Raw genomic sequence first — 20,635 nt, forward strand, 5'->3', positions numbered from 1 at the left:
AGATTTCTTTTAATACAACAGAAAGTAAACTTGTAGGGAAAATTTTAAAGGACATTACACTGCATGTATTTTTGGTTTACGTGATCTACACGAAATTCATGGAACTTAATATGTATTTATTAAGTGTTCAGAAGTGGGAAAATGTAGTTTATGAAAAACCTGACTGGCATGTGCCTCATTGGAAGTTCAGGTTAGACGACAATTCCATTAGCTGTAACAAATTAAAGGAAGATACATTATTGTACCACAGGTGAAAATGCTTATTAGGTGAGAATGCTGGAATAAGCCATCTTCTACTGAAAAGCACCAAACCATTGCCACGTCTGTCTCAAGCTTGAAACTGCTTTGTCAGTTCTCTGGGGCCATACAGCTGTTGTTATCTTTCCAAGCACAGTGATTTATCTAGTGGTGGGAAGGGTAGAGGGAAAAGAGGCTACTTTTGTCATTAAACCAAGAAGTTATCTGTCTCTTAAAAGTGTAGTGAACTCCTGAGTTAAAACTCTAAGCAGCAACAGGAGCCTAAAGGCCTTAATTTTGTTTTATTTCTTCTCATGGGAAGAAAAACTTGAAGGACAGAAGGAATAGGATGAAAACAATCACCCTAGTCAACTTTGAAGTTTAAGGTACTGTTTATTTAGGTCTAAAATAAACCTTCAAAGTTGTGGTAGATCCATCCACCTCACTACAAATAACTCAATTTCATTTCTTTTTATGGCTGAGTAATATTCCATTGTATATATGTGCCACATCTTCTTTATCCATTCATCTGTTGATGGATACTTAGGTTGCTTCCATGTCCTGGCTACTGTAAATAGAGCTGCAATGAACACTGTGGTACATGACTCTTTTTGAATTATGGTTTTCTCATACAGAATGAAGTCAGTCAGAAAAAGAAAAACAAATACCGTATGCTAACACATATATATGGAATCTAAAAAAAAAAAAATGGTTCTGAAGAACTTCGGGCAGGACAGGAATAAAGACGCAGACGTAGAGAATGGATTTGAGGACACTGGGAGGGGAAGGGTAAGCCGGGATGAAGTGAGAGAGTAGCATTGACATATATACATTACCAAATGTAAAATAGATAGCTAGTGGGAAGCAGCCGCATAGCACAGGGAGATCAGCTCAGTGTTTTGTGACCACCTAGAGGGGTGGGATAGGGAGGGTGGGAGGGAGACGCAAGAGGGAGGAGATATGGGGATATATATATATATATGTATGGCTGATTCACTTTGTTATAAAACAGAGACTAACACACCATTGTAGAGCAATTATACTCCAATAAAGATGTTAAAAAAAAAAATTGTGATAGAAAACACCCAAGGGGTTTTGCTACAATATCTACTTGATGTCATTTCACTAAATGTTTAAGAGTTCACTCTATTTAAAGCCATTTTAATATATGAGGTTTCTTCTTAAAATATTTCAAGTTTTCCAAATATATTAAAGAGATGTTTACCTCTCTCCCAAGATAATTTCATGCAGTTAGGCATTAAAAAACATTATATATGACATTATACTATAAATACTAACACATACAAAGACATACCTAAGGAGTGAATGTTGATACTGGCTTTTCATTTTCTACAAAATAATTTTCTTTGAAGAACTTATATCTTTGAGAAAGTTAAAAGCTTGAATGTATATAGGGCTAAAGCAGGTAACAGAAATATGTAAGTTGGAGTAAGAATGCTGCCAGGCAAAACTATGGAAAATGTACAATCTGTTGTCATCTTAGGAGTGCACATCCACTTAGAAGCATTAAAAAAATAAAAAAGAAAGAAAACACCATGACAGGTCTGATTCTTCTTGCTTTGATCAACATTTTATAACTTCTGATTTAGAAAGTCTTGTTAGGTATCATTTACTACCTCAACTGCCATTCTTACACAAAAGCCGGAGAAAGTTCTGACTGTAGAAGATAAAAAAATCAATACAAAAAAACCTTAATTTTATATATAAAAAAGTAGAAAGAAAAGAATAATTTGATAGCACAACTAGAATAATTCATGCTCTGTTGGCATTTTTATATCTACAAATATGATTTTTTTGTAAATATGATTAATTAAAGGCACATATGAAGTAAATCACTACCACACGTCTGTAGAAATGCTTCACTTTTTGTATTTGCTAGTTTTGTTTGGTTTTATTTTTCACTGACAGTTAAGAGACTGTGTGTTCTTCATTTCATTTTCTCAACATATATACCTCAACGATAGCTCTTTACTATATTTTTTCCCTTCTGACCATACTATTTTGACCCAGCAAAGAAGAAAGAAGTACAAATTTCTGAATGTTTTTCATACACAAAAATGGCAACTTCATAGAATTCAATATGCTTCCAGGTATTAGCTTTCATTTGCTAAGCCACGCCCTAAGTTTATTCTAGCCATGAGCTGGAAAGGTCCTCAGAGCCTTTTTATAACCAAAGCTTCAGAGTTCCTGCTACTTGCCCAAGAGCATGCGGTGTTTAGAAGATGAGTCCTAGGTCTCCTCTCTCAGTTCAGTGCTGTATCTGCAAATCTGTGGCTTTCCCACTTTTTCAAATGCATCTGCCATAAGAAATGTGTTTTCTGTTGTGATCCAGTGCGCTCTTTGTACATATAACAGCAACAAAGGTTTCATGAGGTATTACTATCCTTCTAACGTGTAATATGTAATATTCTGATATTTTCAGTGCCTACATATAATATAATAGAATTAAAACAATTGATACTTCCCCTTTCTGAAATCTACAAAGAGAAAGTCCCTTAAGAACACTTAAAATGAAGCTTTCCCAATTATGGTCCCTTTCAGATGTGATTCTGTGATAAATTGATTTTCCATATTCTAGATCAGGGGTAGACAAACTATAGCCTGCATCCTGTTTTTGTCAATAAAGTTTCATTGGATGCAGTCGTGCTCTTTCATATACATATTGTCTATGTCTGCTTTCATGCTACAATGGCAGAGTTGAATAATTGTGAGAGACTTTATGCTCACAAAGCTTGAAATAATTACTATCTGGCCCTTTAGAGGATAAGTTTTCCATCCCCTGTTCTAGACAATGAATTAGAACCAGAAAGGAGCCATTTTACAACCAAAGCTTCTATAAAAATGTAGAGTAATAATTATCCCTCACACAAGCTTTATAATTTTTAAGGTATTCTCATACATATTACTTGATTTTATTTTTATAAAAACCCAGCCATATAATTGGTGCTTTACAGGCATGGTGACATCTAAAGATGTTCAGTCAGGCTTCAGTGTCCAATTTTATAGTCTCATCTGTTTTCTGCATATAACCTGGGCCTGGCACTGTGGGCTAGCTCTACCAGTGACAAGGGAAGCTCTCTTAACTGACCTTTACCTAATCACTTTCAGGATTAATTAATGTTCTCCATTCCCTTCGTGATACTCACTGACTGTTGACAGAACAAAGTAGACACTAGGCTACCTTCTAAGACACCCAGGTACTTCTGTTATCCTTGTGGTAACATGTACTTACTGACAGGCTGTTAAATGAATGCCCATTGTACTTATTATTGTGATAGTGTAATTAAATTATATGTATGTTAACTAATGAAATACGAATGCAAAAGAAGAAAGAGCATTTATAAAAATAGCTATTGTTCTTAGGAAAAGTATATTAAAAGCCTTGGAAAAACTCAAGTAAAATGTCAGTAGAGATAGGTTGCTAAAAAATATGCTGTAACAAATTAGAGTGCAAACATTAAAAAAAATCCATCTATATTTAGGTGGTCGGCACTTAGGTTTTTGTTTTATCTTTAAGAAATTGAAACAGACTATACATTTTTGTGCAGTTTACGTAAGGAAGAAAAATTGAAACACATTCAAACTAAAAGGTCTTGGTCTTACATCAAATGTTTGGTGAATAAATGTGCATTTATATTTTAAGTGTTAAAAAATGTCTTATCTCCGGGCTTCCCTGGTGGCACAGTGGTTGAGAATCTGCCTGCCAATGCAGGGGACACGGGTTCGAGCCCTGGTCTGGGAAGATCCCACATGCCGCGGAGCGACTAAGCCCGTGAGCCACAATTGCTGAGCCTGCGCGTCTGGAGCCTGTGCTCCGCAACGGGAGAGGCCACGATAGTGAGAGGCCTGCACACCGCGATGAAGAGTGGCCCCCACTTGCCGCAACTAGAGAAAGCCCTCGCACAGAAATGAAGACCCAACACAGCCATAAATAAATAAATAAATAAAATTTAAAAAAAAAAAATGTCTTATCTGGAAAATGGATGTTTCCTTCTGCTAACAGAAAGAGTTGCATGCTTAGAGACTTCAAAAGATTTGAAAAATTATTGGTAGGACCTACACCAAGATTGAGCTCTTCAGATTTTCTGTCCAGTGCTCTTTCTGCCATTCTACTGGAGATGCCTTCACTATCTACTATGCCCATAAGAATAAATATGGCATTCCCTTCTATTATAAATGGATGAGTTGTCCAAGTGAATTAGCACATTTATATTTAGGGAAAGAATACTTTCAAATTTCACAGATCCCACTTTATCAAACATCATCATTTCTGAATAATGGATTTTTGCCAGTATTTGGAGAGTCCAGTTCTCAGTCTGAACAAAACATTTTTTTCTAGTCATTATTAATGCTACAATGTTTTCATGTTTTTAGAGAAACACTTAACATGCTAAATTGATATTTTGTTTTATCAACTATTTCTTGAAATTTACAACCTCAAACATCTTGTTTAACTGACTTTGTGACTGTACGACACCATAACCTAGCTGAAAATTTAATTGCAATAACCGATTATTGACTGGCATCAATCAGCCTGTTTTTACAATTCTATTTTTTCTGCTTGCATATCGCCAGAATTTTGGAACCTCTGAAAATTCAACATTCCAATTTTCATGTACACATAAATCTTAAATTGGAAGGAGTGCTATAATCATAAATTGAGGATGCCAGTCAGTATCATGAAAGCATTTGGTACTACCACTAAATTTGCAAATATTGGTGCCATACAGAAAAATCCACTAAATACTGAGAAGAAATAATTTACTTATTTCCTATAGCTCAATAGGACAAGTGTTAGTAACAACGTTGATGCTTAATAACTATCAGCCTTGAATAGATATTAAAAAGTGAGACCAGCAGTAGGCTTATCTTTACCACAGCTGCTTAGTTTCCTAGTCTTTGGTTCTCCCCTCCCCCTCTCCCTCTCACCCATTTTGCGGGGGGGATTGAAACCATAACATTATTAAGAAATGATTGTTGAACTCACGGATCATTAGACTTTGGAATAAGAGTGCCAAGCTCCTTGATTCGGTAATTAATATTATACCTTCTTCTTCTTTCAACTATTAAAAAAGAAATATTATTGATTATTCTCATTAAAGTACAATTCATTTTTGGTCAGCTGTAAACTTTCTTAACAATCTTTGAAAAACAATGAGCAAAAAAGTTTCATTTAGTGAAAAGGGTACTTCTCAAAAATAAAAAATTCAAACACATTTTATTCTAAAAGTAAAAATAACAATATTAGAATTGTGAGTCTATTATTCACAATTATTTTAAAACATTTTCTCTCAAAAACAACATTTTTATCATTCTTTGAAATGCAATAATATTCACTCATACAGATATATATGTATTTATATACTCTCCTTTCTCATACACTCCACTGAAAGGCTAACACAAAGTTTGGTACATGGTAGGTATGTGTGCCCAAATAGACTATGACCTCTTTGAGGGCAGGGACCATTTCTTTTGTATCTCCAGAGGCCTTGGCATGTAAAAGGTGCTAAATAAATGTACGCTGATTAGACTATAAATATAGTTTTCTAATTTAACAACTTTCAATAATACATAGAGCAGTGATTCTTAAACTCTGGCATGCATCAGACACACCTGGAGGGATAGTTAAAGTAAATTTGTACCCCGCACCTAGAGATTCTGATTTTAGTAGGACTGGGTTGGGACCCAAGAATTTGCATTTCTAGCAAGTTCCCAGGTGATGCCGATGCTGCTTGTCTAGGGACCACACTTTGAGAACTACTGATATAGGTTTTTATTCAGAGACTGTTTTCTCTGTTTGCATTTCTATGCATCCATTGCTTATGGAAATTTTGTGCATCTAGTAAATGTTCAATAAATGTCAAATAAACAAATAAGTAGAGTTTTCTATATTGACCCTTACCTAAGAGCAGTCTTATAGAGCACAGAGTAGTCCTATATTCCCAGTATCAGGAACCACAACTTATGCATAATATTGTTTAAGTAGATAACATTTTTAAAGCATTTTAGGGAAATGAAGGAAGTAAAATGTCATGAAGAAGAAGAAAACTATATGTCAAAAACATTAAACCATACGTGCTTCAAAAATAAGATCTGCTACTGGAAATAAGGAAAGTCATGAAAAAAATATCAATTGTCTTGGTGAACCTACTCTACAAAACAATTTACCATGAATGAACTTGACCTTCAAAAATAATACATTGGGATTCCTCTGAAATTAGGATATAATTGATTCTTGGGAGAGTTTATTTTCCCTCTTTACCAATCCTGTTTTCCTATGCATGTGATTCAAAAAACTGACACCAAATAAAAAACTGAAAAGAAAATAAACAAAGATAATGCTGATAGGAATACATTTATATTTTACAGTGAGAATTTATTAGTAAGTCTATGTTCACACATACTCACTCCTATATTATAAAACAGACTTTTAAATATAAGATGGAGAGCAGCTAGGAAGGATGTTCACAGTTTTATCTCAAAATAGGAGACTGGTTTAGTCCTATAATGTTTTTTCAAAATCTATTATTTAGATGCACCTTACGTAAAATATCAGAAATTCCTACCCAGCTCTTCTTAGATTGTGCCCAGTAAAACTTTTAATGGCTAATTATGATGAGAAGTTTGGTTCCTCAATGTTTTCATCTCCAGTACTAGTTGTCTGTAAAGGAGTCAAGTTTTAAGAAATTACTAAACTATTTCAAGCTACATGTGATTTCACTCTTTACAAAGTTTTTGATATATTCACTCATTCCTGTCCTTACATCCAAGCAAAAGGGGCCTCTCTTCCCAGACCCCCTACTGATGAGGAGCCCCCTTTGCCTTTTCTTACCATACCCATCCACACTGAGCAAGGCAGCCACAGGACAAAGGGATCCCCCTTCTAAACTACATTCTGGGTAATTTGCAACAGGAATATCTTCCCAAACACCCTGAGCCTGTTCAGGCTGCTTCCCAGGTCCATCCTCTGGAGGGAGGATCAGGACACCAAGGTGCTTACCCTAGTCCCATGATGCAGACAAGGGGCAGCTGTTTGCAGAGATATGTATAGAACTTGAATATACAGGATGAGGGTTCCCACTCGTGTTTGAGGCCACTTGCAGCATAGAAATGCAAGTGGCCTCTAGGGGGTAGAGAGAGACGTGAGATGGGCTGCTGGCTAAAGGCTGGCATTGCCCCACCCTGACATTCCTACTCAGAATTCCAAGGATCTGAGAATTCTTATTTCACACCTGGCCTTCCAATCTTTAGGAAGGATAGAACATACTTAATTTAGCATTTCTAGCTTGAGTTATAGCTTTTAAGTATTTAGACATCTGGTAAGTGGGACTTTATTTGTCCTCCAGCCATGATCCTCACAAATGTTAAGGGATATACTAGATTCGTATTTAAAATGTGATATTAATTTTTTGTAACATTGATATCTCCAAAAAGGAAGATCACTAAGTAAGAGAATCCAAATTAGAAAACACTTTGATAATGGTCATACCAGGCACCTATCATACTTTACATTAAATGACCTGTTATTTAAAGCGCAAACATAGAGGAGAGAAGAAAGGAGCAAGGAAGGTAATAGTTAGCAGACTTAAAACTAAGAGAGAAGCCTTTAGCTCCTTGATGTATTAATTCCTTCTGCCAACAACTAGCTCTGTCTTTCAGGTTCTACTTGTCTCATAAACTGCACCAACACTTATCTGCTCTGCCACTAAGTGATCAGAATCAAATCATTTCCCTCTCCACAATTACTCTAAGGACTGTTATAACCACAGGTCAGCCCTCTCCTCAGTCACACAGTCAACCTACTCTGTGACGTAGGCAGATGCTTCATGAACAGATATATGCAGGTTTCACAGGTACATGTAGAATCAATTTCAACTAACCACATGTAAGGAAATTCCTGGTTTGTTTTAGAACTTTAAAGTTTTTATTTAATTCTATTCTATTCTATTTTTTTCTCATTTTTTGATTTGGCTCCCAGAACAAAAAAGCTTCACACTCAATTAGTCAAGCTCACTTAAGACAGTTAAGCATTTGAGACATGACAAAGCACTCTAAAGCTCAACTTGCCCCTCAACAACTTCCCTGGATGCATTTACCCATCTCATGTGACCCATTATCAGAGTCAAATTGACCTCCAGGAAGGCGTAAGAGGCCCCTTTTTTGGCAGCAGCAGTGGAATTCAGCAGTACAACATAAGCAATACTTTCAGATAACTTATCATTAGGAAGGGAGGAGCAGATTGACACAGAAAGATAAGAACCTGGAGTCACATTTCTTGCTATTTAAATGGTGGACATTTTCTAAAGTCACTTTAATCTCTTTAAACCTTGGAGTCAATGAGTCACAACTGAGTTCAAACATAACTCAATGCTCACATGCAGTCTTCCTGAGAGAGAGAGAATGATCAAGGAGAGAACTTGAGATGCTGAACTTCATAAAAATGTCTAGATTTTCTGAGAGTTCACATTGTTTAAATTTCCCAACATAGCTCTACCAGTGAGCATGTACACTTACTTTTGGTCATCTGACCTCAAAATATTTATGGGGCGACAATAAAACATCACACATTTTAACCGTCTGCATTTCCTCTTGCATTAATTAATTTTGTTTCGGAAAAAGGAAAATATACTCACTGAGGTTGTGGTTGTCCTTTTTTTGTCTCTCTTTTGCCAAAGCTCGAGTATCAGTTTCTGATCGAAAGGAAGACAATTGAAACAGTACTTATTTCTACCTTACAATCCTTCCAGTCAACATAATTCAGAAATACTAGCGAAAATACAATATTTCTTGCTCCAAGTGGTAAAATATATATATATATATTTTGCAAATATTCAGAAATTTGGAACAGAGTGCTCTTTAGTAAGAAGGCAGTGACAAAGCCTACGGGCTTTGAGCAGTAAAACCTGGATTTGTATTCTGGCCCTCCATTTAATAGCCTTGTGGACTGTTACCTAAGTTCTCTGTGTCTCAGGCTTCTTACCTGTAAAACTGATATAATACTTACCTGATAATCACTGTGATGATTAAAATAAGTACAGCACACAGAAAATATTAAACTGCTTAATCATTTTTATTAGTATTGTTCTCAGAATTTTAAGATTATTCAAAATTATTACAACCTAAATTTTTACAACCTTAATTTTTTATAAAAAATTATGATTTCTACATCCCAAGAATTGGAACTAACTACATTTCTCAGATATTTCTATTGGACAACTCCATACTTTCAGTAAGTGACACTTCATGTGCTATGTAGTTGTGAGCATTTGTGATAGTCAGTCTCCAATATGTCCCACGATGACTCTCACTCATGATATTCACACCTTTGTTAGCTCCTTTCCACACTGAATAAAGCTGACCCGTGAAACTAATAGAATTTTGTGGAAATGATTAGTGTGGCTTCCCAGACTACATCATAAAAGACGTTTTCAGCTTCCCACTTTGGTGTCCCTTGAATTGCTAGTTGTCATGTCATGTGGACACCTGAGCAGCCCTGTGGAGAGGTCAACGTGGTAAAGAACCAAGGCCACTTGCCAACAAGCAGCACTGACTTGGAAGACTTGTGAGTGAACCACCTTGGGAGTGCATCCTCTAGCCCGTCAAGTGGCAAATGTCTGTACCTCTGGCCAACATCTTGACTGCAACCTTATGAGAGACTCTGAGCCGAAACCAGTTTTACGAGTCACTCCTGGAATTTCCGAACCATAGGGATTGTATGAGATAATAAATGTTTATTATTTCAAGCTGTTAAATTTTGAGTAATTTGTTATACAGCAATAGACAATAATACAATGTTCTTTGGATTATTCTAGTTTTAAAATAGAAATACATTTATTTAAATTTAGTTAAGGCTACATTCATTAATTTTAGTCTAAATAATTTGAATGCATAGATATTTTTGAGTTATTGGTTAGACTCCAAGAATGGATATATTGCATTTATTAAAAATGTTTATATTAACTGTATAAAAATATTTAAAGACCAGTGTTTGAGCTCCAAACTAAAAACTTGTTACAGAAATTTCGACTGAGTTTTATTTTATTCTTATGGAGAAACTAACAATGGTCTTGTAAGTCATGAAATCCTTATTTTGATCCACTTCTGCTTCTAATCAGCTGTATGACTTTGGGAAAATAACTCCTCTGACTCTTGATTCCCGCATCAACATATTGGAGGAACTTGACAGTGCCCCTATAATTCCTTTGAGTTGTAACAATTTTGAGATTTACTATTGAAAACTGAGGGGTTTTTACCCACGTGACAAAGTTAAATGTGAATCATGAAATCTATAAAACAAGCTAAAAAGGGGAAAATCTAATTTTCCTTAATCTATTAATCTGTTCTTTTGCAACCATGTTAATAAATTGCATCTATTCAATATCAAAATGAACGTATGTTAAGTGAAGAACTTAGTCAAACTGTCATATACATATGAATAGAGGTTATGTGTATATTCACCCAATTCCTAAAATAATTAATTAATTCATTGAACTGTAAGTTATGTTAACTTGCGTTTGGTTGTCATAGAGGAAAAAAAGATGGGTTTACTCTCTAAATGTCTCCCATTTTAACTAACTATTTTAATAATATTTTTAAAATCCTCTTTAACTTGGAAATATATGTCACTCATGTCTTATGTAGTTGATTTTTAAAAAGGATAAAACTATAAAAGCAATGTTACCTGTAATTTCTCTTTTCATTGGTAGACTACTTGGACAAGAAGCACTTGTAAGGCCCATATTAATTGGTGAAATTCCCTGCTCACCGCTATACACATCCAAAATACTTCCAGAAAGCTTTAGAGGAAAAAGGAAGAAAAGATCAATCAAATCTTCGTTGGATATTGACGAAGTATTTAGATGTTCATTTTAAATTTACCACTTTATTAATAGTAATTTGTAATAGATAGCATTTTAATTTTAAACAAAAGTGAGTATGCCTTAACTTTGTAAAATCATTGTGGCATGCTTATGGATAAGCTATGTTGAAAAAAGCTGTTTGTATTTAAGCAAAAGGAGAAATTAGTTCACTCACGAAGAAAAATTTTGATTAATATTTACAAAGTTATGGGAATTTGATCCAGCACATTACCCAGTTATAAATGAAAAAGATTAAAAATATCATTTTTGACAAAAATCAATATACATATTAGCAAAGCTGGAAAGTTCATTGCATATCATAAATTAGGTATAATGGTTGAACATTTTGGAAGCCTTCTTAATACCATCAGTGCTACCAGCAACTCACAGTCAAGAGGTGTTCTACACTGTTAATTAAGTGAAAAACTTTCTTTCCTTCCTGGAAGGCATACTTTTCTCACTGTACACTTAATGTTCTAGATTATTATAAATATCCTAGCTGGTAACCAAAAGTAGTCTAAAACTGCTTTTGCCTCTAGTGGATATAGGGTATGTCTAATTATAGCAACACTGCAATTCTTAAAGTGCTTCTTGGGAACAATTTTTCAGAAAGCTAAGATACTTTATACACAATTTAAAATCATACCAATTTGTTAGTTAAAATGTGCTTATTGATTTGATCTCCCAAGAAAAAAATTTAAATAATATTCGTAACTCAAGTTAATATTCATTATTCCAGAACAAGCTACATTTAAAATATAAGATTTGAATGTTTAAAATATTTCCATTCTAAGTATCTTTATTTCATTTCTGGGAAGTCAACCAAGAGCTGAATAAGCAGTATCTTTTTTCTTTCCTAAAGAACTAAAAATAATACAAGTAACCAAGCAAAGCTATAACCAGATTATTATGGAGACTCTAACATCTTATTCCCACTTTTTGTAAAACTCCAAATCAAACTAAGGGAAATTTTTTAATACTTATAAAATCAGACTGAAAGTAAATGTGAAGAAAGACCAAAATTAGTTTCTGACATAATAATCTATTAAACTATATAATAATATTGTATATTTCTGAGGGAAAAAAATCATTGAAAATACAGTGGAAATCAGGCTAATATTTAAGTGTATGTGCATATCAATAAGGACATTATAGATTGCATATGGTATTCTGATGTATGTTTTCATATATTGGTTCTTCTCATTATTTACTCTATTTGGACTCCTCATCTTTATTTTATATAAATTCATTGTTTTAAAATGTATTTTTGCTTCTTGGACCTTAGAAGGGAGCGCCTTAAGTGGGATATTTAATCCCTCTCAATTTCCTCATCTGAAAAATAGGGACAGAGACAAAGTTGACCAAATTGGATAGATGATGAGTATTAGTATCAGTACAACACAATTAGGAAGAAATCCTAAAAGCAGATATTTCCCTAACATGTGAGTCATTTAGTTATATTGGTAAAATTTAAAAGTTTCCAAGATCTTTTTTGAAAACCCTGTTGGTTATAAGCTGGGGCATCACCAACCTGAACTGTACATATCCACTGTGCCTTTGAGAAACATAATGGACATGCTGAACAAAAAGACAGGCAGTGAGGGAGAAGGAAGGGGGAAAGAACTAGGAAAAGGGCACTTTTCTCTGAACAGTTTGAATTCCGATGGATTTCAATGCAGCAGTAGCAAATAGCAGAAATGTGTGAGAAGAAAAGGAGCCATATTACATATACACTGCAACAATAAAGTGATAGATTCCTAACTATAGCATCTCACTGGGTCCATATTACCTCATCAGACTGTACCCAATGCATTTTTCCTTAGAAATGGGTCTGGAATTCTGAAAATGAATCTAATCCTGCTTAACTGTGGGTATATTACATCCTCTCCTGACCTTGGTTATTGTCTAATTTATGCCCTGAAGCACAATGATTAATATCCTGTTTAATTTTATGCTGTAGGTACTACTCTATTTCATGTAAATGGCTAATCACTTTTTGAATATCTTTAAACAATTGGTTTCAATTTCAAAGTATGTAATACATCTCACATAATCTAAAGAGCCTTTTCTCCATTAAAAGATATAAGGGTACAGTGTTAGTGAAAATTTAAAGATTACATAGACATTGGAAAAGGCTTACAAAGCAAAATTATAACTACTTTTTTTAAAGGTGTAAGTTACTTAGGTTTTAAGGTCTAAGTCTTAGCTTTATTTTATAGAGTAGTAGGCAACTGGATAGATATTTTATGAAGAAGTATTTATTATTCTGGTTAAAACACAGGTTACTTTTTCAGAAAAGCAAAATCATTGACATAACAATAGGGAAATGTTATTATTAGAAATAAACTCACAAATTTTAAAGACATCTAATAAAGAATTTATTATAAAATATTTTCAACAAGGTAAAACATACTCATCAAGACAATTCTTCTTTCCAGCAGAAAAAAGTGAACTCCTGATCTAAGAAGTTACTTTGAAGTGAGAAGTGATTGGCAGTGGTTCCTGATGTCCAAGATTCTCTACCCTAGATTTTAGTCACATCTCATTACTAAGATCATAGAGACTTAAGTGGACTGAGAACTGGCCTTTCCACACATACGCTACCTTTCAGAGTAGCCAATATCCCCTAAAGAAAATTAGCTCACAGGTCAATATATCAAAACGTTAGAGAAAAATGACTATTTTAAAAGTTAAACAATATGGAGTGTTAGAAATAACATCAAAAGCAAAAATTTTAGAAATAAAAAGTAAAAGATCACATGAAACCAAGTTTTTAAAATTGACTTAGTGTACATTCTAAATGAAATAAAGATATTTGTAATATCTTTATAATATAAAATAACTTGTAATAATTTATAATATAAAATAATAACAAGAAAGCATAAAATGGCTGAAGTGATGAAGCAGAAATAGGAGCCATGAAAATATAATACTTGAACAAAAGAAAACTATGGAAAAACAGCATAATGCATACACTTAGAAAGAAATAAAGGAATTACCAAATTAAAGTAATCTCTCAGGAGGGTGATGAAAAGAACCAAGAAACAAAACATATGAAAGAAAATCTAATTAGTATGTAGGATAGAATTATTAAACCTACAATACAGACAGGTATTAGGACTCTCAGAGAGAAAGAATAAATAAAACTGGAAGGAAGAAAAAATTTTAAGAAATAATGGAGATGCATTTCCTAGAATTAACACTAAATAAAAGACCAAAAAGTCTTTTATTTTATCTCATCTTATTTTATCATTGTTTTATTTTGATTTAAAAATCAAAGGGCCTATAGAATATCAAAGAAGAAAAACCTACACTCAGACACATTACAGTGAAATTTAAAAGTATACAATGACAAAGAGAAAGATCGAAAAGCCTAAAGAGAAAAAGAGAAGATTATGCTCAAAGGAACAAGAATCTGATTAACATAAAATTTTTCAATAGCAAAATGGATGAAAGAAGAAAGTGAATCAGTATTTTTCAAATGTTTAAAGAAAAGGACTTAAAATACAGAGTTTTATATCCAGCCCAAATATCATCCACATATGAGGCCATGATGAAAAATATTCTTAGAGGCATAAAATGCTTAAGAATATTTACCCTCAAAGACTAACACTGAAAACAGTTTTGGATGAAGTAAATATGATATAATAAAATATGTCATAAAAAATAATCAAATATCTTGGTAAAGTGGTTGTAGTTTAAAAAAGAAGAAGGGAATCAAAATCAAAGATAAAATGAAATGTATAATCATATAACTCAGTATTAAAGTCTAGATAATATCAGTATGATTGGATTGGAGTAGTAAAAAAGCCAATGGATGTGAAAGTGGTAAAAAAAAAAAGTACTAAAGAAAAACATATTAAAATATAGGACTCAGTTAAATAATAAAATAAGATGAGAGAAACAGATGAAAATATATCAATAAGAATAATCAATGTAAACAGGTCAAACTCCTCAGCTAAAAGGTTGACAGTTTGGTTAAAAAGACAGTATTTAGATCTATATAGCTTACAAGAGACACAGCTACATTGCAAAAGGACACAAAAGATTGAAAGTTAAAAGTTGGGAAAAGATATGTCCAGCAAATTATAACCATAGGAAACCAATGATCTACATTAATATCAGAGAAAATAGGCTTTAAAATTAGAAAAATTAGGGCTAGAGAGAGTCACTGTCTAATAATAAAGAATTCAATTATCCAAAAAGGTACAGCAATTATGAGCAGGCTTGTACCTAATAGAATAACCTCAAAATATGAAACAAAATGTTTGTAACTACAAGGAAAATTAATAAATCCATCAACGTATTGGAAGAGTTCAACACATTTCTCCCTGTTTTTTGAAAAGCCAAGTAGACAAAAATAATCAGTAATGTTCTAGATGTGAACAATAAAAGTAAAGTCTTGGCCTAATACATGTATATAGTTCTACATCTACAAATTAGAGAACACACCGTTTTCCAAGTACATATGGAACGTACATAAATATTGATCATGTACTCAGAAAAAATACTAAAACCACCCCCCCCAAAAAAAACTTCAAACATTTCATAGAGTCCTTGATTTCCTATATATTTAGAAATTCTTAACTGACTCAAGAGTAAAGAGCAAATCATACTGGAATTTAAAAATAAATGAAAGATACTGAAAACACACATTAAGAAACTTCTGGAATATGGCAAAGTAATGCTTTGAAGGAAATTTATACCCTTAAATACGAGAAAAATAGATAAAAATTTGAAATTTGATAAACTAAGTAAACTTCTCAAGAAGTTAGAAGAATAACCAAATAAACCCAAAGCAAGTAGAACAGATAGTAATATAAGATCATAAATCAGTGAAAAACAAAACAATGCAAAAGACAAGTTTTGTTTTGTTTTTTCAGTTAACAAACTTGGCATGCCTCTTACAAGACTGATTAAAAAGAATGAAGTCTAAACAAATGATATCTTAAATGAAAGGAGGATATAACCACAGTACAAGTTGAGATTTATAAGTTTTTTTCCTCAAGGATCAGGAACAAACAAGACTGGGATACCACCCACTTTCTTTCGCCACTTCTTTTTAACATAGTGTTGGAAGTCTTAGCCAGAGCAATTAGTCATGGAAAAGAAAGTCATCCAAATTGGAAAAGAGTAAGTAAAATGATTTTGTTCACAGATGATATGATCCTATATGTAGAAAATCATGAGGCTACACACACACACATACACACACACACACACAAGTATGAAAGCTAATAAATGAATTCAACAAAGTTGCAGGATACAAAATCAACATGCAAAAATATGTTGCATCTTTACACACTAAAAAAGAACAATCTGAAAAGGATATTAAGAAGTCAATTCCATTTACAATAACATCAAACAGAATAAAATATTTGGGAATAAATTTACCCAAGGAGGAAAAGACTTAGACACTGAAAACTAAAAAACATTGCTTAAAGAAATTAAAGAAGATATAAATAAATGGAAAGATATCCTATGTTTTTTGATGAGAAGACTTAATATTGTTAAGATGACAGTTCTACCCAGAGCAATCTACAGATGCAATCCAAACCCTATTAAAATCCTAACAGTGGTTTTTGCAGAAATAGAAAAACCCATATTAAAACTCATATGGAATCTCAAGGGACCCTGAATAGCAAAAACAATCTTGAAAGAGAACAAAGTTGGAGGACTCAAATTTCCATATTTCAAAGCTCACTACAAAGCAACAATAATCAAAGCAGTGTGGTACTGACATGAAGACAGACATAGAGAGTGGAATAGAGAGCCCAGAAATTATTCCTCAAATATATGGTCAAACGATTTTTGACAAGAGTGCCAAGACCAAGACAGTTTTTTCAACAAACGATCTTGAGAAACTAGATAGCCACATGCTATCTAGGTGAGGTTGGATTCTTACACCATAAACAAAAGTTTCTCAAAATGGATCAACAACTTAAACATAAGAGTTAAGGCTATAACACTCCTAGAAGAAAAGATGAGGGAAAATCTTCATGATATTGGGTTTGGTGATGATTTTTTGGATATGATACCAAAATTACAGGCAACAACCACAACCAAAACAGATAAATTGGACTTCATCAAAATTTAAAACTTTTGTACATCAAAGGACACTATCAAGAGAGTGAAAGGACAACTCACAAAATGGGAGAAATTACTTGCAAATCACATATCTGTTCAGAGGTTAATATCTAGACTACATAAAATAAACTCCTATGACTCACAAAAACAACAACAAAAACAATCCAATTTAAAAAATAAGCAAAGAACTTGAATAGACGTTTCTCTGAAAAAGATACACAAATGACCAATAAGGACATTGAAAGATACTCAACATCATTAGTCATTAGGGAAATATAAATCAATACCACAATGTTTTACAACTTCACACTCATTAAGATGACTATTATTAAAAGAAAGGAAAACATGTTGGTGAGGCTATGGAAAAAATGTTACCCTTGTGCATTGCCGCTGAGAATGTGAAATGATACAGCCACTGTGGAAAACAGTATGACAGTTCTTCAAAAGTTAAACATATAATTAGCATATGACCAACAACTTCTCACCTCTAGGTATATACCAGTAAGAGTTGAAAGCAGATACTCAAACAGATATTTGCACACCAATGTCCATAGAAGCATTAAAGAGCCAAAGGGTAGAAACAATCCAAATGTCCATCAATAGATGAATGGATAAATAAAACGTGGTATATGCATATAATGGGATATTATTCAGCCATAAAAGGTAATGGAGTACTGATACATGTTACAACATGTATGAATCTTGAAAACATTATGCTAAGTGAAATAAGCCGATAGAAAAGGACAAATATTGTATGATTCCACTTACATGAGGTGCCTAGAATAGTCAAATTTATACAGACAGAAAGGAGAATAGAGGTTACTAAGGGCTGGAGGTAAGGGAAAATGGGGAGTTATTGTTTAATGGGTTCAGGGTTTCTGTTTGGAAGAATGAAAAAGCTCTGGGAATGTATAGTGGTAATGGTTGCACAAGATTGTGAATCTATGTTATGCCACTGAATTGTACACTTTAAAATGTTTATAATGGCAATTTTTATGTTATACATGTTTTACCACAATAAAAAAGATAATAACAGAGATTACCTATAATAATTTTCCAATGACTGTGACTGCTTAGGAAAAATACATAAATTTCTAGAAAAGTATTATTTGGTAGAACTTACTACACAAGTAATTAATAGTCTTGAATAGTCATATGATTACTGGAGAAATCAAAACAAGCTTTAAACATATTACACAAGAAAATATCTGGACTAGACAGTTTTATGGGCAAAACTGTCACATTTTCAAGAAACATACCATCTCAATTTTGTACAAACATTTCCAGACAACAGAGACAAGAGAGAATACGTTCCAATTCATTGAGACTGAAACCATATGAAAACATTATGAAAAACAAATATTATAGACCCATTTCATTCATTACTATAAATCTTAAGCAAAATATTATTAGTAATTTGAATTCAAGAGAATATAAACAAGGTAACTTACCATAATCAAGTTGGATTTCCCATAAATATATTTTATGACGTTAAAAAAGAAAAAGAAACTCTATGATCATCTCAATAGATTTAAGAAAAGTATCTGATAAAATTCAATCCCATTTATTATAAAATTCTTAGTTTATGAGAGGACAATAACTTTCAATAATAGAAAAATATAGCTTTGCCTGTGTTTAAAATCAGTGCTTCCCTATGAGAAAGTAAAATCTGGGTCCAAAATTATTGTACAAATGTTCAAATAACCATTTACTCTCAGGCCAAATACAGTAAAGGGCAGCATAAATGATCTGACCTAAATTCCACATATGTTTTTTCTGACTGTTTTGGCCTCTTCCTTCTCCATGTACTAGGTCCAATCTATTACTCAGTTATGACATTTTTTTCTTTTAAATCATTGGTCAGTTTAAATTTTCTTCCCTATCCTTGTATCTCAAGATCCTCAGGGTCTTCAGCCTAAATTATGTCCCTCCCTCCAGTAGCCCTCCAGCCCTCTCAGTTAGTTTCCAACTGCTCCTCTCAAACCAACTCATGTTTTAAAAAATACAACTTTCTTCTGATCTCTCCCAGCTCAAAAACCTAAAATTTAAACCTCTCCCCTTTAACTCATATATTAAGTTCAAACCCTTGTGTCCAGCTTTCAAAATCTCATTAAATGGTCCCACATTATCTGGTCAACATTATTTCCCACTACTCTCAAGTTCTGAAAGATTTCTCATCACCACATACACATATGTAGACTATGTCACAGCTTGCAAAAATAGATCTCCCATTCCAGCGGGAGGGAAGAGGCAAGAGGATAGAATGTTGCCAAACGGAACCTATGAATCCACATATGGAGAATTTTTAAAAGATAATAAAATACAAGTAATATCATAATATATATATGCAACGTCATAGATAGTTGAGTATTTATTATATGCCAGATATTCAGATAAGCATGTTTCATAGTAATAACAAATAACAGCTTCTCAGTTAATCTTTATAATAACTTTGTGAGTGAAGTCTCATAGTTCCCATTTTAAATATAAATAATTAAAACTCTGAAAAATTAAGTACTTATCTCAAGATCATACAGTTGTAATAAATAGAAGACTTGAGATTAAAACCTAGGTCCGTATAACACAGAGGCTGGATTCTTTACTACCTATCCTATTGTGGAAGGGCCCTTGCCTTAACACGTTTAACGGTAAGAAGTGTTTTGAAAACTCAAAAAATTTGGAGGCCATTGGAGAATATTTTTCTCAGTTTTATTCTTTCCCACTGCTATTTTCTGCACCTCAAATGTCTTCAAGCTTTCTTTAAGTATCAAACTACAACCTACTCTCTAAGGCTCAACTTAAGGTCCAAACCATCTCCAACACTCTCCCTACGGCAACCTGGCTTAATTTTTTTCTTCACCAAAACGCTATAGTACGAGGAAACTTGACCACAAATTCAATAATTTAATTCATTTTTATTGTTTTACTCCTCTTCATTTATATTCACTCAGCAAGACAGAGGGTACTATAGTACCCAGGAACACTCATCATGTTTCTGAAAACTTATTATGTAAAACCCTGAGAATTTCCTGGAGATACATACATGTGTATTTGTGTATATGCATACATACATATAATATGCATATATGTATTATCTATATTATATATGGGTGTTTGTGTGTGTGTGGTGTGTGTGTGATGTATCTATCTCCCAGATAATCTCATTATAAATGCAAAAAAGGAAATGAAATCATATATATATATATATATATATATATATATATATATATACACACATATATTTCCAGACAATTTTTCAGTATAGAGACTAAAAGAAGAAAAATTTCTAAACCCATACATAGATGTATATGTGTGATATCTATATGTCTATATCTATATCAAATATTTAGTGTGAGTTTCATGGGAAAGTGAGGGGATTTTGAGTTGTTTGGATCCTCTATTTTGCTTTTCTCTGAAGACATTTACTGTGA

General features: G+C 33.2%; 1 protein-coding gene across 17 annotated transcripts in view; it reads right to left on the reverse strand.

Moving 5' to 3' along the window:
* TFEC (transcription factor EC) overlaps positions 1 to 20,635 on the reverse strand; it is a 686,635-nt gene that overhangs the window by 40,073 nt on the left and 625,927 nt on the right. For all 17 annotated transcript variants that reach the window (XR_014246924.1, XR_014246925.1, XR_014246926.1 and 14 more), the window contains 3 exons: positions 10,940 to 11,054; positions 8,892 to 8,948; positions 5,246 to 5,321 (listed from right to left, as the gene is read on the reverse strand). Coding sequence is in view for 11 of the 17 variants with exons in the window: in XM_082400109.1 (XP_082256235.1) it covers positions 5,246 to 5,321; positions 8,892 to 8,948; positions 10,940 to 11,054 (248 nt within the window). In the remaining 6 variants the exon portion in view is untranslated. The remainder of the gene's footprint in view (positions 1 to 5,245; positions 5,322 to 8,891; positions 8,949 to 10,939; positions 11,055 to 20,635) is intronic.

Source organism: Balaenoptera borealis (genome assembly GCF_965194805.1).
Source record: "Balaenoptera borealis genome assembly, chromosome: 7".
Lineage (NCBI taxonomy): Eukaryota > Metazoa > Chordata > Mammalia > Artiodactyla > Balaenopteridae > Balaenoptera > Balaenoptera borealis.